This window comes from Biomphalaria glabrata, chromosome 18, assembly GCF_947242115.1.
Source record: "Biomphalaria glabrata chromosome 18, xgBioGlab47.1, whole genome shotgun sequence".
Classification (NCBI taxonomy): Eukaryota; Metazoa; Mollusca; class Gastropoda; family Planorbidae; genus Biomphalaria; species Biomphalaria glabrata.
In genome coordinates this window covers 5,460,504-5,484,889 of record NC_074728.1, presented here as the reverse complement: position 1 = coordinate 5,484,889, position 24,386 = coordinate 5,460,504, and the positions used below count along the sequence as shown (strand labels likewise).

At 38.8% G+C, this 24,386-nt stretch overlaps 1 protein-coding gene across 3 annotated transcripts in view; it reads left to right on the top strand.

The window, feature by feature from the left end:
• LOC106072185 (serine-rich adhesin for platelets-like) overlaps positions 1–24,386 on the top strand; it is a 79,377-nt gene that overhangs the window by 3,948 nt on the left and 51,043 nt on the right. For all 3 annotated transcript variants that reach the window (XM_056017133.1, XM_056017132.1, XM_056017131.1), the window contains exon 2: positions 14,779–14,883. In XM_056017133.1, the coding sequence (XP_055873108.1) occupies positions 14,796–14,883 (88 nt within the window). In that variant the 5' untranslated portion in view covers positions 14,779–14,795. The remainder of the gene's footprint in view (positions 1–14,778; positions 14,884–24,386) is intronic.

Sequence of the window (24,386 nt, the reverse complement as noted above, 5' to 3'; positions counted from 1 at the left end):
AATGAAGATAATTTTTTGTTTAAATTCAAAGAGCAACAAAGTGGGACAAATAAACTTGGGCAGTTAGATACAATTGCTTTTTTTTTTCTCTAACGGACCTCATTCACCAATCGTAAACAAACAACATTTAGCCTCGTGATAATATTGATAAAACAATGAAAAAAAAAAACGTATCACGTGACAGCCTTCATGGGTTGCGTTATTTGTATAGAAGAGATAGAGAAGCACGTGGCTAAATGTTGTTTGTTTACGATTGGTGAATGAGGTCCATTGTTTTCGATGTAATTGACGAAGGCCTTGTGACCATAACGTCATTTACTTTGATATGGTCTCCTTTAGGTTTTGCTGTCGGTCTCTTCCCTGCGTTTTTTTTTTTTTAATGCTCATTTGAAGTTCGTCGTCATATTATTATTTTGTGTGTGTGTGTGGGGGGGGGTTAGAGACTAACTGAATAACTAAGTTTACTGATCCATGAATGTTATAGTTTACAGATTTCACTGTCCAGAGACACACCAATGTACCGTACAGTACACTTAAGGCTCTTTCTAACAGGACACGGTTGACCTGACTAAGGTTTTCTTTATTGACGTGTGGACGACCGACGCTAAACCCCTTGCCCGCTACCCACTCCCCCCCCCTCCCTCCGTTACACACGTGTACATAGTCACCACCCATTGACCGTTAGAAATGGCTAGGCTCAACTGACGTCATGGCCCCCTTGGAGACAATAGAGCTGAACAAAGCTGAGGGAATTCTTTTATCTGAACTGTGGGGGGGAGGGGGGTGGGCAAACAGTGTAGGAACACTGGGGGAGGATGGGGGGGGGAGGAGCCATGTGTTTCGCTGTTAAAGACTTTTCGCTGTTTTAAAAACTACCTTCGTCCTGTCACCATTGTTAAAAATTCGCACGAGATGACGATAGAAGATAATGTACAGATTTTATTTTTACCTTCGTGGCGTAGAGACATAGGCGCGGTGGCCGAATAGTAAAGCGCTTAGCTATCGAAACGGAATGTTCCGGGTTCCAATCCTGGTAAAGATCTGGGATTTTTTTCTATTTCGGGATCCTTAGGGCGCCTCTGAGTTGGTCGTTGTGCTGGCTACATGACACCCACAGAAACAGATGGCCTTTACACCATATAGACCGCAAGGTCCGAAAGGGGAGCTTTTTTTTTCTTTTACTTTCGTGGCATAGATGGACAGGTCTTTCTGTCCTATATAATGAGCAAACTGCAGGCAAACGCACACAAAAAAATAAAAAACAATAAAAAATATTAAGGATAATATTTTAAGGATGATATTTTAAGGATGATTTAACACGCTGACTTCCAGACTCCCACATTGTGGTTAGAAAAGGGGAAAAAAAAGATGATTTAAGTCAAAATTGAGTCGCAATATTTCTTCTAAAATGGTAGAAAAGGAATTCCAAACGTGGCTATATCGCATAGTAGTGGCTGTGTGCTTTATCATTAACTTAACCCTAAAACAGTCAGCGTTCAAGGTCTAGAGACAACGATCCCAGCAGTGGGATTGGGATGCTACAGATAGATCACAAATAAAGAGACTAGAAACAGGGTCAATACAGCCAGTGCTTTTTTTTTTTAAATAGGTGCCGGTACTCAGTGATAAATTGCTTAACTTTTAACTACTAATAAATTATTAATAAACGTTAAAATACAAGAAAAGTAATAATTTTTTCCTTACATTCAAAAAGGTTCCGTTACGCCATACCGGTGCGTACCGTCACCTAAAAAAAAAAGTACTGAATACAGCTATTGGACGTGCCAACTACTGTCAAAAATAGCAATCTCAAACTCTGTGGTCATATCACCAAGTTCTCAGTTATCGCAAAGACCTTCCTTCAGGGAACAGTACTAGGAAATAGAAGAAGAAACAGAGACAGCGATGGGAAGACAACATAAAGGAACGGATGGTCCTGTCTTTGAAAGAAATTCCAAGGCAATAGACAGAGAGGAATGGAGTAAGACGGTCAACAGATCCTGTGTGGTGCCCCAACGGTTCCACAGACTAAGGGACAGGTGAAGATGAACCCTAAAACAGATTCACCGAGCAGAAGCAACCTTTAGGACAGGCAATTTTTGCTTGCTCCAACCCCCCCCCCCTTTTTTTTTTTTCAAATATTTTTTCCGAGCTGCACACTTGATTCACAAGTGACAGCACACGTGGGTCAAGGAATAAACACTTGTAAACAAAACATATTATAGAATCAATATGACTAAAGTGAATTCCTCCTTGTATAGTAATGTAAACGATGTCTTCATTTGGCTCCTCGTTATAACATAGATTAAAAGCCCTTAGCATGACTAGTCCACTTGGTCTGAAACAAAAGAAGCAAAACATTTTTAAAAATTAAACAAAGCTTATCTAACTAAGACTAAGACTGCTTTATTGATTCTTATGGAAATTTGTTGTGATTATAAGGACTCTTTTCTCATATAAAGACAACAGAAACATACACATAAATACAACAGACACAACATAAAAAGTTCATTCATCGATTAAGGGGAGGAACTTAACACTTATCCCCCTTTTCAATATCAAACAAAATAATTTATTACCAATAACTAATTGACTGTTTTGTTAGGTACATTAAATAATTGTTTCAAATGGGTTTAAAAAAATGGGTGTGGGAGAAATAACGTGCACACTTATTTAAGGGGACAAAACCGACATATTTAACCATATTTGTGAATACTTAAGGATTAATTTCATTTGTTGGTATCCAACGAATGCATTACTAACCAGTAATTAACTGACTATTTCTTCAAATTTATTATAGATTTGTGCATTGTCCACGCCAATGAATAATTGTGCTAAGTTTTAACTTGATCTGAGAATGGGCGTGGGAGAAACAACCTGTACAAACGTTTTACTAGACAGGCAGTGTGAGCTGATATAAGCTTTGTAAAAAGAATGGCAACTTAACGAGGTCTACATATTTTCTGTAACCTCCGAGGCGGAGTCCCCATCAAGCGGGTTGCGCCTACGAAAAACCATAGAACACAGTGGCTACTACCCACCACTGTCAATGTGTTGCATTTGAACTAAATACTTATTGATCATCAAAGCTATTCCAGTGACAAGTGAGTCCCGAATGCAACTTTAATGAACAAGAAATAAAAAAAAATCGATAATCTATATGTCCAATCAATGGGGCAGTAATTATACTTAGGGAAATGGGTTGGTGTCATAAACAATAATCATTATTGTACCTATGACTTATGTCTTGAGAATGCCATGACAGGAACGTAATCTAGGTTTTCCAATTCTCTCTGTCAGAAGCCATTCTAGTTCATTCTAATAAATCTTATCATTTTCTTACAACCATGTTTTCTGTGTAACTGAAAAATAATATTAGCCAAGGAATCATATTTCAAGTGCGTCGACATTACATGAATATTCACGAAAGGTTAAACCAAAAATATAGTAATTCAAATAAACTGTTTTTATTGTTTAGAAGTGATGTTTTATTTGATACTGATAACACCCTGACTTCGATATTATATTTCAATGTTTTATTTTTTTTTACTATCGAATCACTCCTTTACTTCAATTAGAAGATGTCTCACTGCTATTTGACTGTGTGTCGAATTAGTATTCGACTCTTATTTATAGTTTTACTCTACGAATACGAAACGACGTAATTTCACTCTTGACATTGAACTAGTAAACTTTTGGTTAAACTATTCCATTCACTCCCCTGTTTCATTTGCCATTGTATTCCCCCTTGAGTACTTTTTAAATTTCTGATGTCTTCCCTTTTTTTTTTTTATTTTACGTCTGCCTAATTCTCTTCTTGACACTGAACTTTCAAATAACGTTGATCGTCTGCGTCAAGCAGTTCTACCAAATATTTTTTTTTTCTTGTTTAAAAATAATGATCAGAAAGTTATCTTTATGAAATCATACCATGCCAGATACTCGCAGAAAATGGGGACATCAATGTTGTGGCCACGAGATTTCTCGAAACATAATGCATTTCTTTTTATCTTTATTTAGGCTTAACGTTATAACGACCTTCTTTTAGACCAACGTCTAATTGTGTTTATAAAGCTTATATAAATATATATATATACATATATCAATGCTATATATAAAGAGAGAGATATAGAGAGAAAGAGACCTTTGATTGTGCTGGTATTTGCTAAATATATATGTCACAGCTGGGTCTATGAATTCGCATGAAATAGCTGAATCAACCTTAATCTTAAACGTCGATGAAAACCGTATTATTAAAGCTTATAAATATACCAGTAAATAACAGTAATACAGTACATATACCAGTCAAATACAGTACCTATAACAGTCAAATGAAATACAGTGCCTATAACAGTCAAATGAAATACAGTACCTATAACAGTCAATTGAAATACAGTACCTATAACAGTCCAATGTAATACAGTACCTATAACAGTCAAATGAAATACAATACCTATAACAGTTAAATGAAATACAGTACCTATAAAAGTCAAATGAAATACAGTAACATTCAAATAAACAACAGCATTTCTTCATCATATTGCTGTGAGCACACACAATTAGTATGAATTGTGAGTCTTTGACATAATGCTATACTTAAGTACTGTGGTCAGGATTCCGGTACATGGTGGTCCTCATTGTATGTTACACACTCCTGTATATAGAGTTAATCTTGCATGAAACAGATAGAATTAAGACGTCTATTTGGACAAACTGCACTAAGACGTCTATTTGGACAAACTGCACTAAGACGTCTATTTGGACAAACTGCACTAAGACGTCTATTTTGGACAACCTGTAAAACGACGTCTAGTTTGGACAACCTGCGCTAAGACGTCTATCTTGGACAACCTGCACCAAGACGTCTATTTCGGAAAACCTGTATTAAGACGTCTATTTCGGAAAACCTGTATTAAGACGTCTATTTCGGAAAACCTGTATTAAGACGTCTATTTCGGAAAACCTGTATTAAGACGTCTATTTCGGAAAACCTGTATTAAGACGTCTATTTCGGAAAACCTGTATTAAGACGTCTATTTCGGAAAACCTGTATTAAGACGTCTATTTCGGAAAACCTGTATTAAGACGTCTATTTCGGAAAACCTGTATTAAGACGTCTATTTCGGAAAACCTGTATTAAGACGTCTAGGAATTGAACGAGCACAACTAGCTTGGAGGTCATGCAACACAAGTTAAGAAACCTCCCTCGGTCGACAGTAAAACTGTCACAGTGACACCGTGTTAGTGGCATCTGTTGAAAGAGTAAGGAAGTGATGTCAAACCCAGTCATCTGAGTGGTGGTAGCGAGCTGAGTAATCATCTTCTTTTTCTTTTTGAAGTAACGTCTGTATTTTATAAGATAAGAGTCATCTTATCTTCGAAGGCATTGAATCTCTAGATTATTTACGACGTCTCTGTGTGCACTTGGGAGGCTCGGTGGCTGAGGAGTAAAAGATTGACTTCCAAACCGGGGGAATCCTGGGGGTCGACTCCTGGTGACGACTGGGATTTTTAATTTCGGAATCTTCAGGGCGCCTCAGCTTTAATGGGTACCTGACACTACTTGGGGAAAATAAAGGAGATTGGTCGTTATGCTGGTCACATCAAACACTTGTAAACCGGGGCCACAGAAACAGATGACTATCTGCCCAACAGATCGCAATAGATCTGAGGTGTTATTTTTTATTTATACTATTGTGTCCCCTCAGCTTCACATATTAACTAATTATAAAATATCGGGAAATTTATTTTACAATTGTGCAATTATTTAATCAATGATTCGTAATTTTTTTTATTTTTTTTTTACATAGAATATATTAATTGTAGGGGAGAAAATCTACTACGCTAGGGGGAGGTAAGCCAAGCGCAGGAAATTATTAATAAAAAGGTGAAAGATAGCTGTAGAGAAATATACCTATGCGTGATTGTATAATGCCACGATGCTATCCATTAAGTTGATTTGTTAATTTAGAACATAATCAGAATGTAAAATTGGTGTATCTGGTGTATGAGACTCGGAAGCATTCATAAACTAGGTCAAGTATAGGCCTACAGTCATTTGTGTGCCAGTTTGTTTTTTTTTTTCTTTTTTTCCGATTTTGAAAACTTTCTTTTCTACATCATTTTTTTAAAAAGAATTTTTACCTGCCCCCATTGTTAGCCCAATCTGTTTAAACCCCTGTCATCTACTATATATATATATATATATATATATATATATATATATATATATAAAAGCTTTGAGCTGGTTAAGCATGGCCGTGTGTACTACAAAAAAAAAAATGCTTTGTTTACTTTATTGTCTGAAAATTGTATTTTAAATAGGTGTACACTCATGAAACTTCATTTAATATTTATTTGACACAACCAACTTCTCCCTCTAACGTTCAAAACTATATATATATAAAAATAAGAACTTTCTGTAGAGGCTTGTCATAAAAGATTTACGCGTCATTGTTTCGTAAAGACCATTAGTTTTAATGTCCTGCGCCCAGGCGGTTCTAGGAAAGGACCGCCTATACACATACAAACCAGGGCCGGCCTTACTTAATTAGAGGCCATAGGCGAATTATTGAATTAGATGGCCCCAAATGAAATAGAAAAATAAAAAGGTACAAAATAATTAAAACTTTCCTGTATATATAAACAAGTAAATTAAATCCATTTAGCGCAATTCGTTTAGCGTTCCGTATGGCATATTAAAAAGTAAAAGAGATTTAGAGTCAGACTACAGACTATTAATCGAGTCATAGTATTCTGCTATCTTTGAGGGTTTATACAAGCTTTGGCTATCTAATAAAAGTGCATAACTTTCAATCTCAACGCAAACATTCCTCGTTCCATATGCTAGGACAAATGTGTACAAATGCTCCTTCTTCCCTAGTGCTATTAGAGCATGGAATGAGTTGCCTGAGCTAGCCAGGAAAACCAGTGACACGTGTGAGGTGGCAACACGCTGCTGGTCTAAACTGCCCACAGGTTGTGACGTTGCAGGTCAGTGTTCATGCCTTCTATATAACGATTGGTCTCGGTTACACACGTAAGGTGAATGGGGCAGGGCTCTTACCAGTTTTGGAAGCCCTGGTTTAATTATTAATGTATCAAAGGTGAGACTTGTGTGCCATGCAAATTAAAATGCATACGTATGTAAATTAATTGTGTAAATTATGTCCCAGATCATACTACGAATAAAAACAAATATTATGTATGGTTTTATTGTGACGTATCCGGCAATTCATTTCAGTCATTCCCCACTCCCTAGGAGGCCACCACCACCCGCTCAACCTCCAGTGGGCGCCACCCCAAAATGTAGGTGTGTCGTTATTTTTTATGCGCTTTTCTTTTCACTTTTATGCATTGTGTGTTTGTGTTCATGAGGTGTGAATGTGTGTGTGTGTATGTTCATGCAGTGTGTGTTGACGAAGAGGGACGTGTGCGTTGTTAGTTCTTTTTTTTGGGGGGGGGGGGATTTGTTTGTTTCTTTCGCAATTGTTGTCTAAGTCAGGTTATTCTCCGCGAGACCAGTCCTTATAGAAGGCCTGAACACTGGCCTTCGACGTCACAACCTGTGGGCATAGCTCGTTGGTCTCGCTCACCTTGATAGATGCGAACGGTTCTGCTTTAAAGTGTTTTAAATCCTCTGGAAAGTCAATGATGTTAAGGCACACGCATTAGCTCTCAACACTGATCTGCATATCAAGGTCTCATTTCCCATTTGTCTCGGCAACTGACGAAAGGGATTTAATTTCCATTATGAGATTTTTTTTTTTTGTCTTTGGAACCGGCGTCGATTGTGCCTGTCACTGGAAGGGATTCTATCCAATGCAAAAGACAGAGTAGAATGGAGGAAGGCCGTGGCGGATCATGGGTGGTGCCCCAACGGTTCAACAGTTTAAAGGATAGGTATAAGTGAAGGTTAAATAAACAATAGCTAAATTGAAAGATCACTATTGCCAACTAAATATTTTAAGAGCAGTTCAGCTTTGTATTTTCTCAGAATTCATTACCTCCTAGCTAGTTCATTTTTATATTACTGCGCCGCTGTCATAGATCGAGCCTCTAATACTTCCTTCCTCCGTAAAAAAAAAGTAAAGTTCCCCCTATCAGATCTTGTCGTCTGTTGGGCAGATGTTTCTGTGGCCTACGGTTAACGAGGGTGTCGTGTGGCCAGCACAACGACCAACCGCCTTTACTTTTTTTTCCCCCAACGAATGTCAGGTACCCATTAGAGCTGGGTGGACCCCTCAGATTTCCACACTTAACAATCCTAGTCTTCACCAGGATTCGAACCCGGGACTCCCTGTTCGTATGCAAAGCGCTTTACCGCTCAACCACCGCACCTCCTACTTCCCCCGTACTGATATGATTTTGTGCTTCAAACAGAGACTTGTTGAGAAACTCAATTTTCCAGTGTTAAAATGTACACACAAATGTATTACAGAGCTTATCAACACTGCCAATACACCGGATCCACCTAAACAGGCTAGCTATCTATAGGTGTCTTCCTCAGATGAAAATCTCTAATCACAAGATTGTTAAAGGATTTTCAGCGTCTCTCGTAACTCATTCAATTCTACGAGCTATCGCCATTTACACATGTCTTCACTCTTTTAGCTGCCCCCCCCCCCTCTTTCATACACCTTTCATGACTTCCTTAATCAAAACACATACACCCCCCCCTCTCTCTCCCCCTCTCCCCCATAAGAGGGGGTAATATATGTGGCTTATTTTTTTTTGACATTACCTCTTTGAATATAGGTCTATTTTTTTTAAAGTATTTTCTTTTTTTTTTTTTTAAATAAACAGCTTCTGCTACACATCCAAACAGGAACACAAAAGACACAGTTGTTATAAAAGTTGGCAATCCTCTTCGTCTGTTTGACAAGCATCTCAGTCGAGGGTCTGAAAAGGTTGTATAGTCTGCCTTCCTCGGTTGAAAAGGTTGTATATAGTATGCCTTCCTCGGTTGAGAAGACATCCATGCATCAACTGCTATTTATTAAATTTGCTTTTGGCGAGCGTGGCGCGTCAAGGTTAAGAGTGCGACCAATTTCTGTCACTGTTCGCTGAGCCGAGTCTTAAATAAACAGCCTAGATACACGATCTAGTTCCTTGAACTCGCGAGATGCACTTTAGGTACTAGTGTAGATTATTAGAAGCCCGATTGAAATTTATTTCCATGTCACATTATCATTCGTCAGAACTGACATATCTTGATTTTCATTACTAGACTATAAATTAGGGTTATAAAATAGCATTATAAGGTTATGGTTAGAAAACCTTTACCTATTGCCGAGATATACGCCTAATAAAGGCAAGTTTTGGTTAATATTTCCCTTGTACTTGTTAAACGTTAGGAATGTGTAAAGATTAAAATTAAAGATTACAGTTGATTTTTTTTGTAAAAAAAAAAAAAAAAAGTGCCGGTACTCAGTGATTAGGTGCCGGTGCTCAGTGATTAGGTGCCGGTACTCTGTGATTAGGTGCCGGTGCTCAGTGATTAGGTGCCGGTACTCTGTGATTAGGTGCCGGTACTCTGTGACTAGGTGCCGGTACTCTGTGATTAGGTGCCGGTGCTCAGTGATGGATTGCCTAACTTTTAATTACTAATAAATTAATAATAAACGTTAAAATGCAAGAAAAGTAAAAAAAAAATTTCCCACATTGAAAAAGGTGCCGGTACGCCTTACCGGTGCGTACTGTTACAAAAATAGCACTGCTTATTAGTATTCATGATTAGTATTTATGATTAGTATTTATGATTAGTATTTATGATTAGTATTTATGATTAGTATTTATGATTAGTATTTATGATTAGCCATTTTGTGAAGAAATTATAAACAGTACAGTTTAATGTTAAAATCAGCAGTTTAATACAGTTTCATTCTCGTCCGGCATATAGAAGAAAAAGACTTTACCTCTCGATACCAGACTAAGAACAAAACTTAGATTTCGAGTAGCATGAACCAACGATTTAGTTCTAGCGTGTCAGTTCATTGTCATGACCTCACCTTTACAAGAAGCGGCCCTGTCGTATAGCTTACTATTTGATCACGAGTTTGACTCCCCCCCCCCCCGTCATCCCCATGCTGGGGTTAGGGCTTAATCATCTTTCCTGGAGGGACGCCCGAAACAAAGAAGAAAAAAAGCGTCTCTACATCTGTGATCAGGTGAAAACAGAAATAGAGTATAAGTCTCAGTTTATACCGTCATCGGCTCTATTCGGATTAAAACACGCATGACATTGTGACTCACGAGATCGTCTTTGCTAGATATGCTCTTGTAAAAGGTATCCTTGTGTTTTCTATCCAATCCTATCCAAGTAGCCGAGTAGAAGGTCACTGAGGCAGGAACCTCATTAGAACTGTTGATGCGATTTGTTTTTGTTATAGTAACACCACGTGACCTTTCTTGTCAGCTCGTATATTTAATTTCCCTAAAAAAAAAAGAGATAAAGTGCTTCTTTGGACTCTTCCCCAACCTTCCCCATTCTCTGCCTTAACACCACCCTCCAGATTTTTTATTGCGAAATATAGAAATCCCTGGCCAGCGGCAGAAAGCGACACCAGATGCTTGGCGTTGAGTTTCTTGAGAAAAGCCGTCCTATTACCTATATTTAGGTTGTTGACAGTCTTCTGGGCCGGCGTCTTTTTTAGATCAAGACATACATGTTTGTAAATAAAAAAAAAATAGTTGCGATTTTCAACGCCTCCTGTTATAGCCTCGGTTTAAAAAAAAAAGGGAGTAATTGTGACGTTTTTGAGCCTGTTTTAACACTATTCACGCCCAGCTGATTATAAAAACTCGGGCGTTGGTTGAGATGAGTGTAAAGATATGTCTAGCATACAATTATCAGCTAATGTTTTGACTAGTTCTGGTTGGGAAAGTAAAAAAAAAAAAAATAACTGTCACCATCAATCAAAACAAAATGTTTACAGTAAAAGGATTACGAAATAATCCGAAAATATAATTTCTTACAATAGCGAAGTGGCTGAGTTGTAACACGCTTGGCTTCCGAACCGAGGGGTCCAGGGTTCGAAACCTGCAGACGTGATTGTCCAAGCTTTGGTGCTTATACCCCTTCCCTCCATCTTGTTTGTTTGTTGTTGTTTTTTTCACTGCGATATTTGGCGATTTAAAAGTACCATTTTTTATCACATCTCTACTAACCTATTACCGTTATCTCTTTTCTCTTTGTACCTAACCAGATTCCCAATCTTTCTCTTTGTTCTTCTCGCTTCTCTTAGCACGACATGCTCTTTGATTGTTTGCTTCCTTAAGTCGGAGAACGACTATGGTTCATCTCCTAGAAAGCGAGATGAAAGCCTTGGCATTGTTTATGGTCAGAACGATGTAGCCCACATAGCACTTCCTTCCTCTCCACGCAGCTGGTGTGACCAAAGGAACGGAATATCTGATACAGTTTGGGATCAGTAGTGTCTCAGGTTCTTCCAGGCTGTAGCACAGTGTGCCACAATCTGCCTAAGTGTCACCAGCTCCTCATTTTTCCTCAGGGTTGTCTCCCGAAGCCGTTCCTGTGTTTGGGTATAGGCGCAAGGCAGCGTAGGTTTGGATTCAGAGTTTTCCTTCTCGTAGGTGGGTAGCTAACCAAGGCTAACGAGCCCCTCCTGCCCGAAGCTTACTGGTTTAGGTACCAGTTGCTCGCCTTTGCCACTTTTCCTGTCGGTGGTAACGGTTCTGCCGGGCTCAATATCTGAACCACAGGTGAAGGCCAGGAGTTGGACTGGTTGTCAGAGGCTATTTGAGACGCATGCCAGTGGAAGCAATTTTATAGGTAATGATGGGCTCAAAACCATTACTACTTCCGGCGTTAATAACTTTGCTCTCTGTATTTATCCAGATTCCCAATCTTTCTCTTTGTTCTTCCGGTTCTCTTAGCTTGACATCTTTCTCTTTGTTTTTCTCACCTCTCTTAGCTTGACATGTTTCTCTTTGTTCTTCTCACTTCTCTTAGCTTGACATCTTTCTCTTTGTTCTTAACGCTTCTCTTAGCTTGACATGTTTCTCTTTGTTCTTCTCACTTGTCTTAGCTTGACTTGTTTCTCTTTGTTCTTCTCACTTCTCTTAGCTTGACATCTTTCTCTTTGTTCTTCTCACTTCTCTTAGCTTGACATGTTTCTCTTTGTTCTTCTCACTTGTCTTAGCTTGACTTGTTTCTCTTTGTTCTTCTCACTTCTCTTAGCTTGACATGGTTCTCTTTGCTCTTCTCACTTCTCTTAGTTTGACATGTTTCTCTTTGCTCTTCTCACTTCTCTTAGTTTGACATGTTTCTCTTTGTTCTTCTCACTTCTCTTAGCTTGACATGTTTCTCTTCTTCAGGGAAAATCAAGAATCTAGTCCTGGTCCCATATTGTAATGCTCCAACTTTGTATCATTATTAAACAAAGGCTTTATATGGGTATCAAAATATGTAGGTCACAGTTAGGTCTGTTTAGCCAAGTACGAAAGATTGCACTCCATTTTTTATCTTCATACTCGACGACTAGCTCTCTATTAAACGGTATGACACTAAAGACTAGACTAAACAATAACTATGTCAACTGTTGACGATGTCTCTAAATTTTTTTGTAACAGGTTTATTTATTTGATTTTTTGTAACTGGTTTATTCATGTGATGCAATGCTGGCTGTTGCGTGTGACGTAGTCAGATGTGACGTAACGTACGAATTATGCTAAATACCTGTCACAAAAACCTGGCAGTAGAGTTGTAGAAGTGCTTTTTTTAATTGTGTGTGTGTGTGGGGGGGGGGTAAAACCGTGTCACGTGGTCCAGTGTCTAATGTCACAAGGTCATTGCCAGCTGTCACGCTAGTACACAAGCTCATCAGCTCTAATTTACATTTATTTTAATTTTCTTCTCTTTTTTTTTTTTTTTTTTTTTTTTTTTTACTTAGTAAAATTTTTTTGTTTTTTCATTAGAACTCATGTACTTCTTACCTTGTACTATTGTTTTCCAACCGGCCCTGTATTTGAACCTATTAATTTTGTTTTTGTAAGATACTTTTTTATATTTATTAAACACGTCATAAATTTGTTACATCAATCTTCTGTTATTTCTCCCGGAAGTTCATAATTTGTATATCGCGTGTTCGCCGGAAGAGGTCCGACATCAAAGCCAGGACCTGATTGAGACTTGGTAAGGCCCTAAGCTATTAGATATGGGACCGCTTGTAAGGTTGTTTTTTTTCCTTCAAAATGATTGAAAATGTATCCATTTGGGGGCGGGAGGGGAGCGGCGGCCCTAAGCTATAGTTTATTTTGCCTATAGGTAAAGCCAGCACTGATATTTATAAGGTAAATAAGGAATTACTGTGATATACATTTGTCATCTTAAGCCGAATATTCCGGGCTCACTTAGGTCTCACCAGCCACACGAGGAACCCCAGTGCAAAGCCCTTACCCACCCCATGACAAAAGAGGAAATCATCAGAACCACGATAGACTAAAACTATGTACTATATAAGCATCAATTAACTCTCTCTCTCCTAACGTTGATTTAACCCCATTTAATTAAATTAATGTTTAATTTTTTGAACTTGACTTTGTGTTATATAAAAAGAGCATGCCTTCGCCGTTAATTCTATACCAAATAAAACATGTTTGTAATAACAAACAACAAAGCTATTGAAGCTTTATTTTAACAGGGCAGTGAAATAGTAATGGACAAAAATGAAGAATTCCTTCCGAAACGTTGGGAAATAATTACGGAGAGAAAGAGTTAAACTACACGTGATTGAGGGCTGGAAATCCTCTCATCCTAAAGCTTTTTAAAACACTGCGGTTGCACGCGATGCAGGTAGATCTATGTCCCCGTATTACTCCAGAGCAGCGGTTCTCAACCTTTTAAGCTTGGCGACCCCTTTTTCCAATCCCCCACTCTGACGCGACCACCCCTCCACATACACATACATACAGCAATAGAAGAATAGACAATAACAATCCATATTTTCGATGGTCTTAGGCGACCCCTGGCAAATCGTCAATCGACCCCCAAGGGGGTCGCGACCCACAGGTTGAGAACCCCTGCTCCAGAGCAAGTAACTTCCCAGGCCTGTCGAACGGAGAGAATACAGGCGGCACCGTTAGTCGAAGGTTGATCTGAACCGCGGTAAACACGAACCAATCCTTTACTATACTATAATAGATTTTTTCAGACCTGGTTAGTCTCTACCTCGTAGAGGACCTGTCCGGGCTCCTCGTATGTTGCTGACTCCGCGGGATTTTGCCGATTCGTCCCAACCATTTTTCTATTTCTATCTTTTGGATGCTGGATAGGGCATGCTGAATAGGCTGCTCGAGGGGTGTTGTTAACCCTCCCTAGCGGGCCTAATTGTCTGCAACGGTGTCGCCACACTTTTATGATTGGGTACCCACTGCACTGATACCAGGGTGTCATAGCGTTGGTCTGTTATGTGAGGGTATGTTGACAGTGTCGATGGGAGGGGGGGGGTGCATGTCCGAGGCTTTGTAAAGCATAGATCAAGGTATACCTGCTACTTCACAGTTGAGGTCTCCAACTTCAAAAAAAGAAGAGGTCTCCGACTTTTCTTTTTTGGAAACTCCATGTTGAAGAACTGATTAATGTCATTTCCACTTTCCGGCAAGAACTAGCAAATGAATGCGTCCTTAAAGATGTATATCAAGTTATATAGGCTAATAGTAGGGGGCAAGGGGTCATGTCTTCTTGATCAGCTCTGTTATTTCAACGACTATGTAAACCATTGATTTTTTTTTCCCTTTCTCCATCTTTTTATTCAGAAAGGATTATCGTCACCATGTTAGCATCTTCTTCCGGTCACGTGTGGATATTGAGCCTCGCTTTGGCGTCTCTCTCTCAAGTGATGTTAGTCGCGCCGCAATCAGGTAAGTAGTGCTAGGTCATGTCACAAACCTACTTCCTTAATTACTAGAGATGTAGTACTATATACCACAAATGTTTGAAGTCCGTGGCCATCTCTAATTAAGAGGTAAATGATGTCTTTATGGTTCATTCATAAACGATTTCTATCCTATTATAATTTGTGGTTGGGTTGTTCTAGTAATTCCAGGCAGCTTATCCAATACATGTAATTGTTATTAACAATGTTTACAGACTCTCATTCCTAATTTGGAAATAAAAAAAAAATAAAGGTACCCCATTTACATTTTGCGACCAATGAGGCCCACGGTTTACAAAGTTGTCATGTGGCCAGCACAACGACCAATGGCCTGCACTTTCCCTAGACTAAATTTCAGGTACCCACTAGAGTTGGGTTGACTCAGGGGCTCACTTTAAATGCCGAAATTCAAAAATCTCAGTTTTCATCGAGATTCAAACCCAAGTACTCTCGGTCTGGAAGTCAAGAACCATCATGCGTGTTGTTAATGTAACCATGAAGAAAGTAGAGCGGATGTTTTGGTTGTGTAGGCAGAAGAAAATCTGATGAAATCCCTCGGTGGTCTATCGAGAAATACACAAAAGACAAATTAAATGATTTTTACATATCTCTTAACTCACTTAAATCTAGACTTCTGTTCTCACCATGCAATATTCGTTCCTGTTTTCTTTTCGGTCTACTAATCACTAGATGTTCACCTCTTTTACACCCGTGAAATTCAAGTACATGTTTTACATCAGAACATCTATCCAAAGTATAAAACAGAGCCATGGCAATTACTATTCTCTTTTCTCAAATTCCTGTTACAGATTTAGAACGCATTTATACAATCGCTCTGTTCAGCTTGCAAATTCATCGGCAAAAACATCAAAAGCTTCCTTTGTGGAAAAAACCTGGACACGGATCTAGAAAGCGGCTCTTACAATTTTCCTAGAAATTAGACAGTTGACTTTCCTTTTCTTTTTTAAAGCTAACATTCTTTAGTAAGAGCAAAATAATCGCTCTATAAGCAGTATAAAGGAGGAATTATTATTTTTTTAATAAGAAATTTTTTTCTTTTCTTGTTTGCTATCTGCAAATAAGGAATACATGTAGTAGGCGCCAAGTCCCACTTCGTTGGGTGAAGAGTAAAGGCGCGATATTAATAGTATGGGAGGCACTGATTAAGTCGATAATCTCAAACCAAAACAGTTGTGTATAGGACAGAAACTGATGACGCGACAGTTTTAGAGAAGTGACGTTAGAGGATATTTGTGTAAACCAGTCAGTGAGAGATGCAGATTTTGCCCTGCCGAAAAAATGACATTTTGTTTTTAATGATTTAAATCAAAGTATTGAGTACTCTTAACGTCATGTGGCTGTGAACTTATATCTTTTTATCTTATACATCACAGGCGTTCCTTCTAAAAATATACGCCATTCGCGTATCTATGCGTTTATCAACGTGCATGTTAATTGTTATTGGTGTTCCTGGCTCCTGGCTCAGACAAAACGAAAACGTTGGATGCTTTAATGGCTCTAAGGAAAAAAAAAAGGGCATTACATTATGGATTATAGCATGTAGTAAAACAAATATGTGCGTTATCTTTGTGTCTTTCTGAGTATTTTATTAGGTTGTGTTTTTTTTTTTTTTGCATATGTTAGTGTTTTATTATTATTGCTACTTTAGTTTCTCGCCTTGTGTCCTAGAGTGTCTCTAAGTTTAGTGATTTTAGATATGTTGCTACTCTAGTTAAATGTGAATTATGTGAAACTCCCACAGTTTCTATTCCATAGGACAAAGTCGTACAGGTGCTCATTCTTCCCCAAGTGCTATTAGAGCATGGAATGGGCTGCCTGAATCAGCCAGAAAAATCAACGACTTAACAGAGTTTAACTCACTGATTAACATGCATGACTAGATTGACACATGAAATGCGTAGGACGTAATTATCTTCTCTTTTAAAGTAACGTCTATGATTTATGAGATACCGAATCACAACATGGGTGACCCTCTATCATGTGCAGTCGCCCACTATATTCGCTTTTATTTTTCTACTTACTTAAAAAAAATGTTTTGTTTTAAGGCCTTCACCCGCCCCGCCCCTTCTTAAACAACAAGAGTAGGCCGAGATAGCAGCTAGATACCCCCCTCCCCCAATTATAATGTAATGAGACTCCACGCGCGCGAGAATCTTTAAACTTGATCATACAGAAGTGCACATGTAACTGTGTCATAGTCTTGCTAATCAATCTTGAAGACAAAAAAAAAACAACAGCTGATGACGCAATACACATTTATTGACAGCCTTGTGTCGGTCAGCGAGGATTAACCCATTGTATCTTCAAGCAGACAACGCGATGCACACATATGACAGCCAGGACAGAAATTAAGGCCAGGGCACTGGGTTATGAATGGTCCCTAAATTAGTCGTCTAGACCGGCGGTTCTCTCGATGTTTTATACAAAGGAAACTCGCTTACTGTTATTTAGGCTCGCCCCTTATATACCGTTTAGGGATCATCTTTTATTTTCTGTTCGACTCATTACCTGATATCGGCAGTCTTTTCCGGACTTGGTGGCTGCTGACGATCGTATCACTGATGACAGTTGAGCCGGTGAATTGTTGCGCCGGTAAATTATCGTATTTTTTTTCCGCGTGAAGCAGCAGAGAATGTTCCAAGGACTTCTTCTTCTTCTTGAAATTGTCAGTTAGAGTTGAGCCTTCGGGTCTTGGAACTCTAGGCCAGCAAAAGTGAACAAGAGCTCGCTCTCACCGGCCTGAATGAGAACAGTGTGCACTGTTCTGTCTGGCGGGTGGGTCAGCCTCGCGGCAAGAGGCCGTGTACACTAAGACCCCTGCCATTTTCCTTTTTCTATACCAGGCTAACCGTGCGGGACAGGCCATGTATGTAACGGCCCCTTGAGGAACAGCGCCTGGATTGTGACAAGGTTGTGGGAGCTTTTTTACAACTCCGCGCAGTGCAATGAGGATGCTCTCGCACCCCCTTAGGCACCCCAACGGGAGTCTTGTTTTGCTACCATTTAGCCTAATCGTTTCCTCCCACGATCGTTTCCACCCGGGCGCCACTATGAGGCAGGGTAGCATGCGCGGGTTTCCAATGACTTAAAATTTATGGACTTATAATTGGCCACACCTACATCAAACATTCCTTTGTGCTAAAGAGAGAGGAGCCCCCACTGTGTGAGTACTCGGGAACATATCCTCCTTGATTGCCCTAAATCCCAGGATATTATAGGAAATATTTTAGAACAGACAACCTAAAAACTCTATGATAATGTCGATCCTGGGAAAATACTGAGGGATTTACTATTAAAATTTGAGTTGAGATCGGGCAAAGTAGGCTACTTATAAATATATACATATTTATAACAGATTTTTATTAGATTGCTAAAATTTTTACTATTTGAGCTGTGATTGGAGCTTATTTTTAACACCTGAGTTGTGTAACTCTTAACACTTGACCTAGATAGGGAAAAGTAACCGCCTGAGGGAATATGTCACGGCATGTCCTGAATTGTGCCGATGTGCCAAAAAATCTAAAACTAAACTAAACTTAATTTTATGAAAGACTGATGAACACGTGCTTTCCAGCAAATCCGTCAGAATATTTAATGAATGGACTGCTTTATCAGAATAGTGCAATGTTACTTAAAATCTGATTTCTTCAAAGGCTCTTTATAGGTTTTTTTTTTATTTCTAATATAACATCGGCCTTATAGTAAGTAAAGTTCTCTCTTACAACTTGTGATATATCGGCCTTATAGTAAGTAAAGTTCTCTCTTACAACTTGTGATATATCGGCCTTATAGTAAGTAAAGTTCTCTCTTACAACTTGTGATATATCGGCCTTATAGTAAGTAAAGTTCTCTCTTACAACTTGTGATATATCGGCCTTATAGTAAGTAAAGTTCTCTCTTACAACTGGTGATATATCGGCCTTATAGTAAGTAAAGTTCTCTCTTACAACTGGTGATATATCGGCCTTATAGTAAGTAAAGTTCTCTCTTACAACTGGTGATATATCGGCCTTATAGTAAGTAAAGTTCTCTCTTACAACTGGTGATATATCGGCCTTATAGTAAGTAAAGTTCTCTCTTACAACTGGTGATATATCGGCCTTATAGTAAGTAAAGTTCTCTCTTACAACTGGTGATATATCGGCCTTATAGTAAGTAAAGTTCTCTCTTACAACTGGTGATATATCGGCCTTATAGTAAGTAAAGTTCTCTCTTACAACTGGTGATATATCGGCCTTATAGTAAGTAAAGTTCTCTCTTACAACTTGTGATATATCGGCCTTATAGTAAGTAAAGTTCTCTCTTACAACTGGTGATATATCGGCCTTATAGTAAGTAAAGTTCTCTCTTACAACTGGTGATATATCGGCCTTATAGTAAGTAAAGTTCTCTCTTACAACTGGTGATATATCGGCCTTATAGTAAGTAAAGTTCTCTCTTACAACTGGTGATATATCGGCCTTATAGTAAGTAAAGTTCTCTCTTACAACTGGTGATATATCGGCCTTATAGTAAGTAAAGTTCTCTCTTACAACTGGTGATATATCGGCCTTATAGTAAGTAAAGTTCTCTCTTACAACTGGTGATATATCGGCCTTATAGTAAGTAAAGTTCTCTCTTACAACTGGTGATATATCGGCCTTATAGTAAGTAAAGTTCTCTCTTACAACTGGTGATATATCGGCCTTATAGTAAGTAAAGTTCTCTCTTACAACTGGTGATATATCGGCCTTATAGTAAGTAAAGTTCTCTCTTACAACTGGTGATATATCGGCCTTATAGTAAGTAAAGTTCTCTCTTACAACTGGTGATATATCGGCCTTACAAAGTGGCGTAGCTAGGAATTTGCCATCATTTGGAGGCCCCTGCAATTTTGCGTAATAGTTAATGTAGAAAAAAACACTCATTTGGGCCCCCCTCAATTGGGTACCCGGGGGGATTTTCTAATTCTCCCCCTCCCTTCCCCAACCCTAGCTGCGCCTCTGGCCTTATGGTTAATATATACATACATATCAAAATTTCAAATGGGGCATGCCGTGCAGCTAATGAATTGTGTCTTCGACATATTCTTTACACACGATACTATCTGATTCATCTTTTACCTGGCAGAGTGCTGGGGTAGCAGAGCAGCATCAAAGACCAATAAACACCTAACAATCGATAGTTACGCTACACAAAAATCAATATTCGATAGAACAACATGTTGATCAGTCGTGATATTTACTTAAGGATAACGCTCGCTCGCCGACCTTCACCTTCAGAGCTCAAGTGGCGGCCCCCCGGATGTATAAATAGATGCGTGACGTGCATAATTCTATACGGTGTTATCTTCCTTTTTTTTAACCCAAAACTATTTCTTCTGTTGTGGTATTTTTGTTGTATATGTCAGTGTGGATGTTTATTTCAAAATTCTTTCAACCATTTTAGTATAATAATTATAGGGAAAGCAGGAGGCAGACGATAGGTAAAAAAAACGTAGGGATATGTTAGTAGTTTTTTATTTAATGATTTTTTTTTCTTTTTGAGGATTATGGTGAAAAAAAAAATTTAAATAAACTTTCAGAATTTGCGATCTGTATGGCAAATGATGCAAAGGCTATCTGTTTTTATGGCCGGCTGGCTAAAGCTTGTGTAAGGTTGCTATGATTATTTTTGTGACGCTTTTTTTATGCCAGCGATGTTCTCTTGTACTCTTCACATTCGACTAGAGTAACACCTTTAGTAAAATCACTAAATTTAGAAAGTCTTCAGGAGCGAAGACTCAAAAGTAAAGTAAGCAATGATACATAAAACACTGAACCATAAACTTCAAATACGAAAACAAAATTTAATAAAATACTCAGAAAGACACAAAGGTAAAGGCGCATTCCTCGATCCATATGCTAGGACACATTTGTACAAATGCTCCTTCTTCCCCAGTGCTATTAGAGCATGGAATGGGTTGCCTGAGTTAGCCAGGAAAACCAGTGACTTGGCAGAATTTAGGTTATTGGTTAATATGCATGACTGAGTGCATGACGCGTAGGACGTAATCATCTTCTTTTTGAAGTAACGTCTGTATTATATAAGATATATATATCATGTGTATCCATCTCCCAGTCGGCTGGGTCAATGCTGAAAGCTTTCAGAGATGCTTTGAGGGTGTCCCAAAAGCGTTTTCTTTGTCCACCTTGTGATCGCTTCCCTTTCGTTTATTCACCATAAAGAAGTCTTTTATGGATGTGCACACGTGACCTGCCCATCGCAACTGAAACTGCATCAATGTTCGGAGGACTTCAGTGTCAGGTATTTTATCTTGTTATTTCACCTTCAGCATTTTTCTGAGGCATATTACATGGACGTGGTTCAGTTTTTTTTTCTGTCGTCTGTATACTGTCCAGGTATAGAGCATTGTGTGGACAAATGGACAGGAAATAAATGCAGCGGACTGAATCACCTCCCTTGGCAGTACACTTTCCCCTAACGGAAACATTGATTATGAATCGACTTGCGTAACGCCAAGATCAGTGCATCATATGGCGGAATGTCTTAAAATGCGTGGAATAGACTTGGCATTGCCACAAGTACTAAGCAAGGGGTCTATTGTGGCTAGCCACATGACACCGTCGTTAACATCTGGTCATCATCATTATCGTCATCATCATCATCAAACACAATTTGAGTGAGGGTTTTAGAGGCTCAAATCCTCTCTTGCGAAAGCCCTGGACAGAAACTCTGCAGTTTTGTGTAGTGCATAGATGTCACCATACAGGTCGAGCGAGTGGCTGCCGGTCTTCGATCGTTTTACACTTCCAATGCTAATGTCTGGATTGTCTTCACTGCTCACTCCAAGGGGCAGCCTAACTTCCCCCCCCCTCCTGGAGGAACCCATACTTATGTCGAACCTCTGGTCATAGACACAGATGAGCTTTGCATCATTGCCCCAATTGATCGTAAGAGGCACCTTTACCTTTAACTTTTTACACAGTACTCCAAGGGCCGCTAGTTACAAATAATTTTGTACTTTTATTTTGAGATTATTTTTTTCTGCTGATTTAGGCGTTTTTAATTTGTTATGTAGTATTTTTTCTTTACCTTTGCTTGCCGGTATCATTTATTCCCCTTGACTGGCTAATCCTACAATTTCCTCGGCTTATGTACAGGCCAAAGGAGAAAATAAAAGTGATTTGTTTTAATTTCTGTGACTCGCTCGAGGTGAAGCTTTACCTAGGGCTAGAGATCTCAAATTTAAGTTAATACTAATGAAGACTTTCTTAAATTTGTTCAATCTCCAAATACTCCTCACCCTTACAGTGCCATACCTCCACAATAGAGATTGGAACAAGGATACTCTGAGTATTATAGGCTTATGTAATGCAATAATACCACATTTTTTTAATGAAACAACTAAAAAGCTAAATATTAAAAATCTTTAAAAAAAAAAAAAAAAAAAGCACAACGACCAACCGCCTTTACTTTTCCCCAACTAACAAAGCTTCTCTAAGGAAAAAACTCAGCACTGTCAACTATATCTCTCAATAATTAATTACCAATAATTAATTGGCTTGATAATCGGTTCATTTTTTAATTGATTCCTGTTTAGTTAAGTACAATAAATAATTGTTTAAAGTTTTAACTATATCCGAGATTGGGTGTGGGAGAAATAAATATGTACAAACTTTTGACCAGTCAGACAGAAAGAATTGATAGAAGCTTTCTAAAAATACTCAAATTTTACTTTAAATAACATTTTTGAAGTAATGTTTCAAACAACAAAAGTTTTATTTTGTTCACCTGGACATGGCCGTCAAGCGGTGCTGTCCACTAGGTAGTAGCCTCCACATAAGTCAACACGTTTACCGCAGCAGGAAACTAACACGAAAGCCTCCCCCCCCCCCACCAGCCCCCCATGTTTTAGTTCTACAACTTTCTTCAGCCATCCTCTCTCCTCCCCTCTCACTAAACAGTATCTCTGGTATCTGGTGGGACATTTGAGAACCGTTCTAAGCATACTTGTATAAGTGTGTTTGACCGATGAAGTTTTATCTTATCTTTTTAAACCTCCCTTTGGAGTGTACATTCCATTCCTTTTTTACCTGACCCCTGGCATAGAGCGGACGTTAAGTGGGGGGAGGGGGGGGAGTGGGGATTAGGGTGCAGAAAGGGGGGGGGGGGAGTATGAGAAATCTGGTTGAATGAGTTTTATCACACTGTGAATGCGTGGTCTACAAGAGGAAAAAATGGAGGGGGGGGGGTGGAGTAAAGGTAGTGGCGTGATTGAATAGATTTTTTTTACGACAGAAGATTGAGCGGGTGGACAAAGGTGGGTTTTTTATAGGGCGCCTGGGGGTGGCGGCGTATTCCTTTGCGGTGTAGGTAACCTTCAGGTGTCTAACATTCGGAGTCCACCCATAAACCCACACAATCACATACCGGATGTTAAAAGGCTGGTCCTATACAATGAACAGATACAGAGGGGGGGGGGGATTAAAATGTGGAGGGGGGGGGGGTTGTTTGAGTCCCAACGTTAAATCTTAAATTACATTCCACTTTTATTTTTGCCTAATCAATGAGTTGGCATTCCTTGAAACAATCTAAAGAAGAAAAAAAAAAATAACGCGTTTTCCTGAATTCCGTCTGATGTACTTGTGATGCTTCGTACTCCTTCATTGTGGCTTCAACCTTCAATGTCTTCTATTGCTTGCATCATTCTAAACAAACATATATAATGTCACCAAAAAAACAACAACAAAGTTTTCAATACGATAGGCCAAGTTAGAAAACTGCTGTGGATCTAGCGTCAGCATTTCTTCCCTTACACTTGCCTGACGGCATGCTTCTATCGGGATGCAATGATGGCTGCCTGGTCATGTGATGCGCGCCCCGGACTGTCGTCTCGAAGGTCTTGACTCCATCCTCCTCCGCCTTGCATGAGGATTAGGAAGAGAATTTAGGAATCTTCATTTCTTAAATAAAGTCTGAGAAAGTCAAATTTTAGATCTAATTTTGTAGAACTTCGCTGGACAAAATCTTGAAAGTCGCTTCTCTTCAATGATTTGATCCATTGTGGGGAAAAGTGGAGTGGAGGTATCTGGGAGAAGCAAACACTACTCAGAGTCTAATGTCGAGTTCAAAATCCCTAGTCATACCAGGATTCGAACTCTGGTCCTTCATAAGAACGTACAGTTAGCCAAGAGATTTATGCCATTCATTCTCACAACTTACAAGTAAACATATGTCTGAGGTCCACTTCCATTAATTTCAATGAAAAGTTAAGATTTTTAAAATCAATTTTAAATGATTTTTTTTTTTTTGGGGGGGGGGGGGCAAAAATTGTGTTTAAAGTCAAAACGTAATGTAGTGGTAGAATAAATTGTAATGTAGTGATAGAATAAATTGTAATGTAATAATAATAATAATAATAATAATCTTTATTGTCCATATGGAAATTTGTCTTACAATTTGTGCATTACACCAAACAAAAAAACA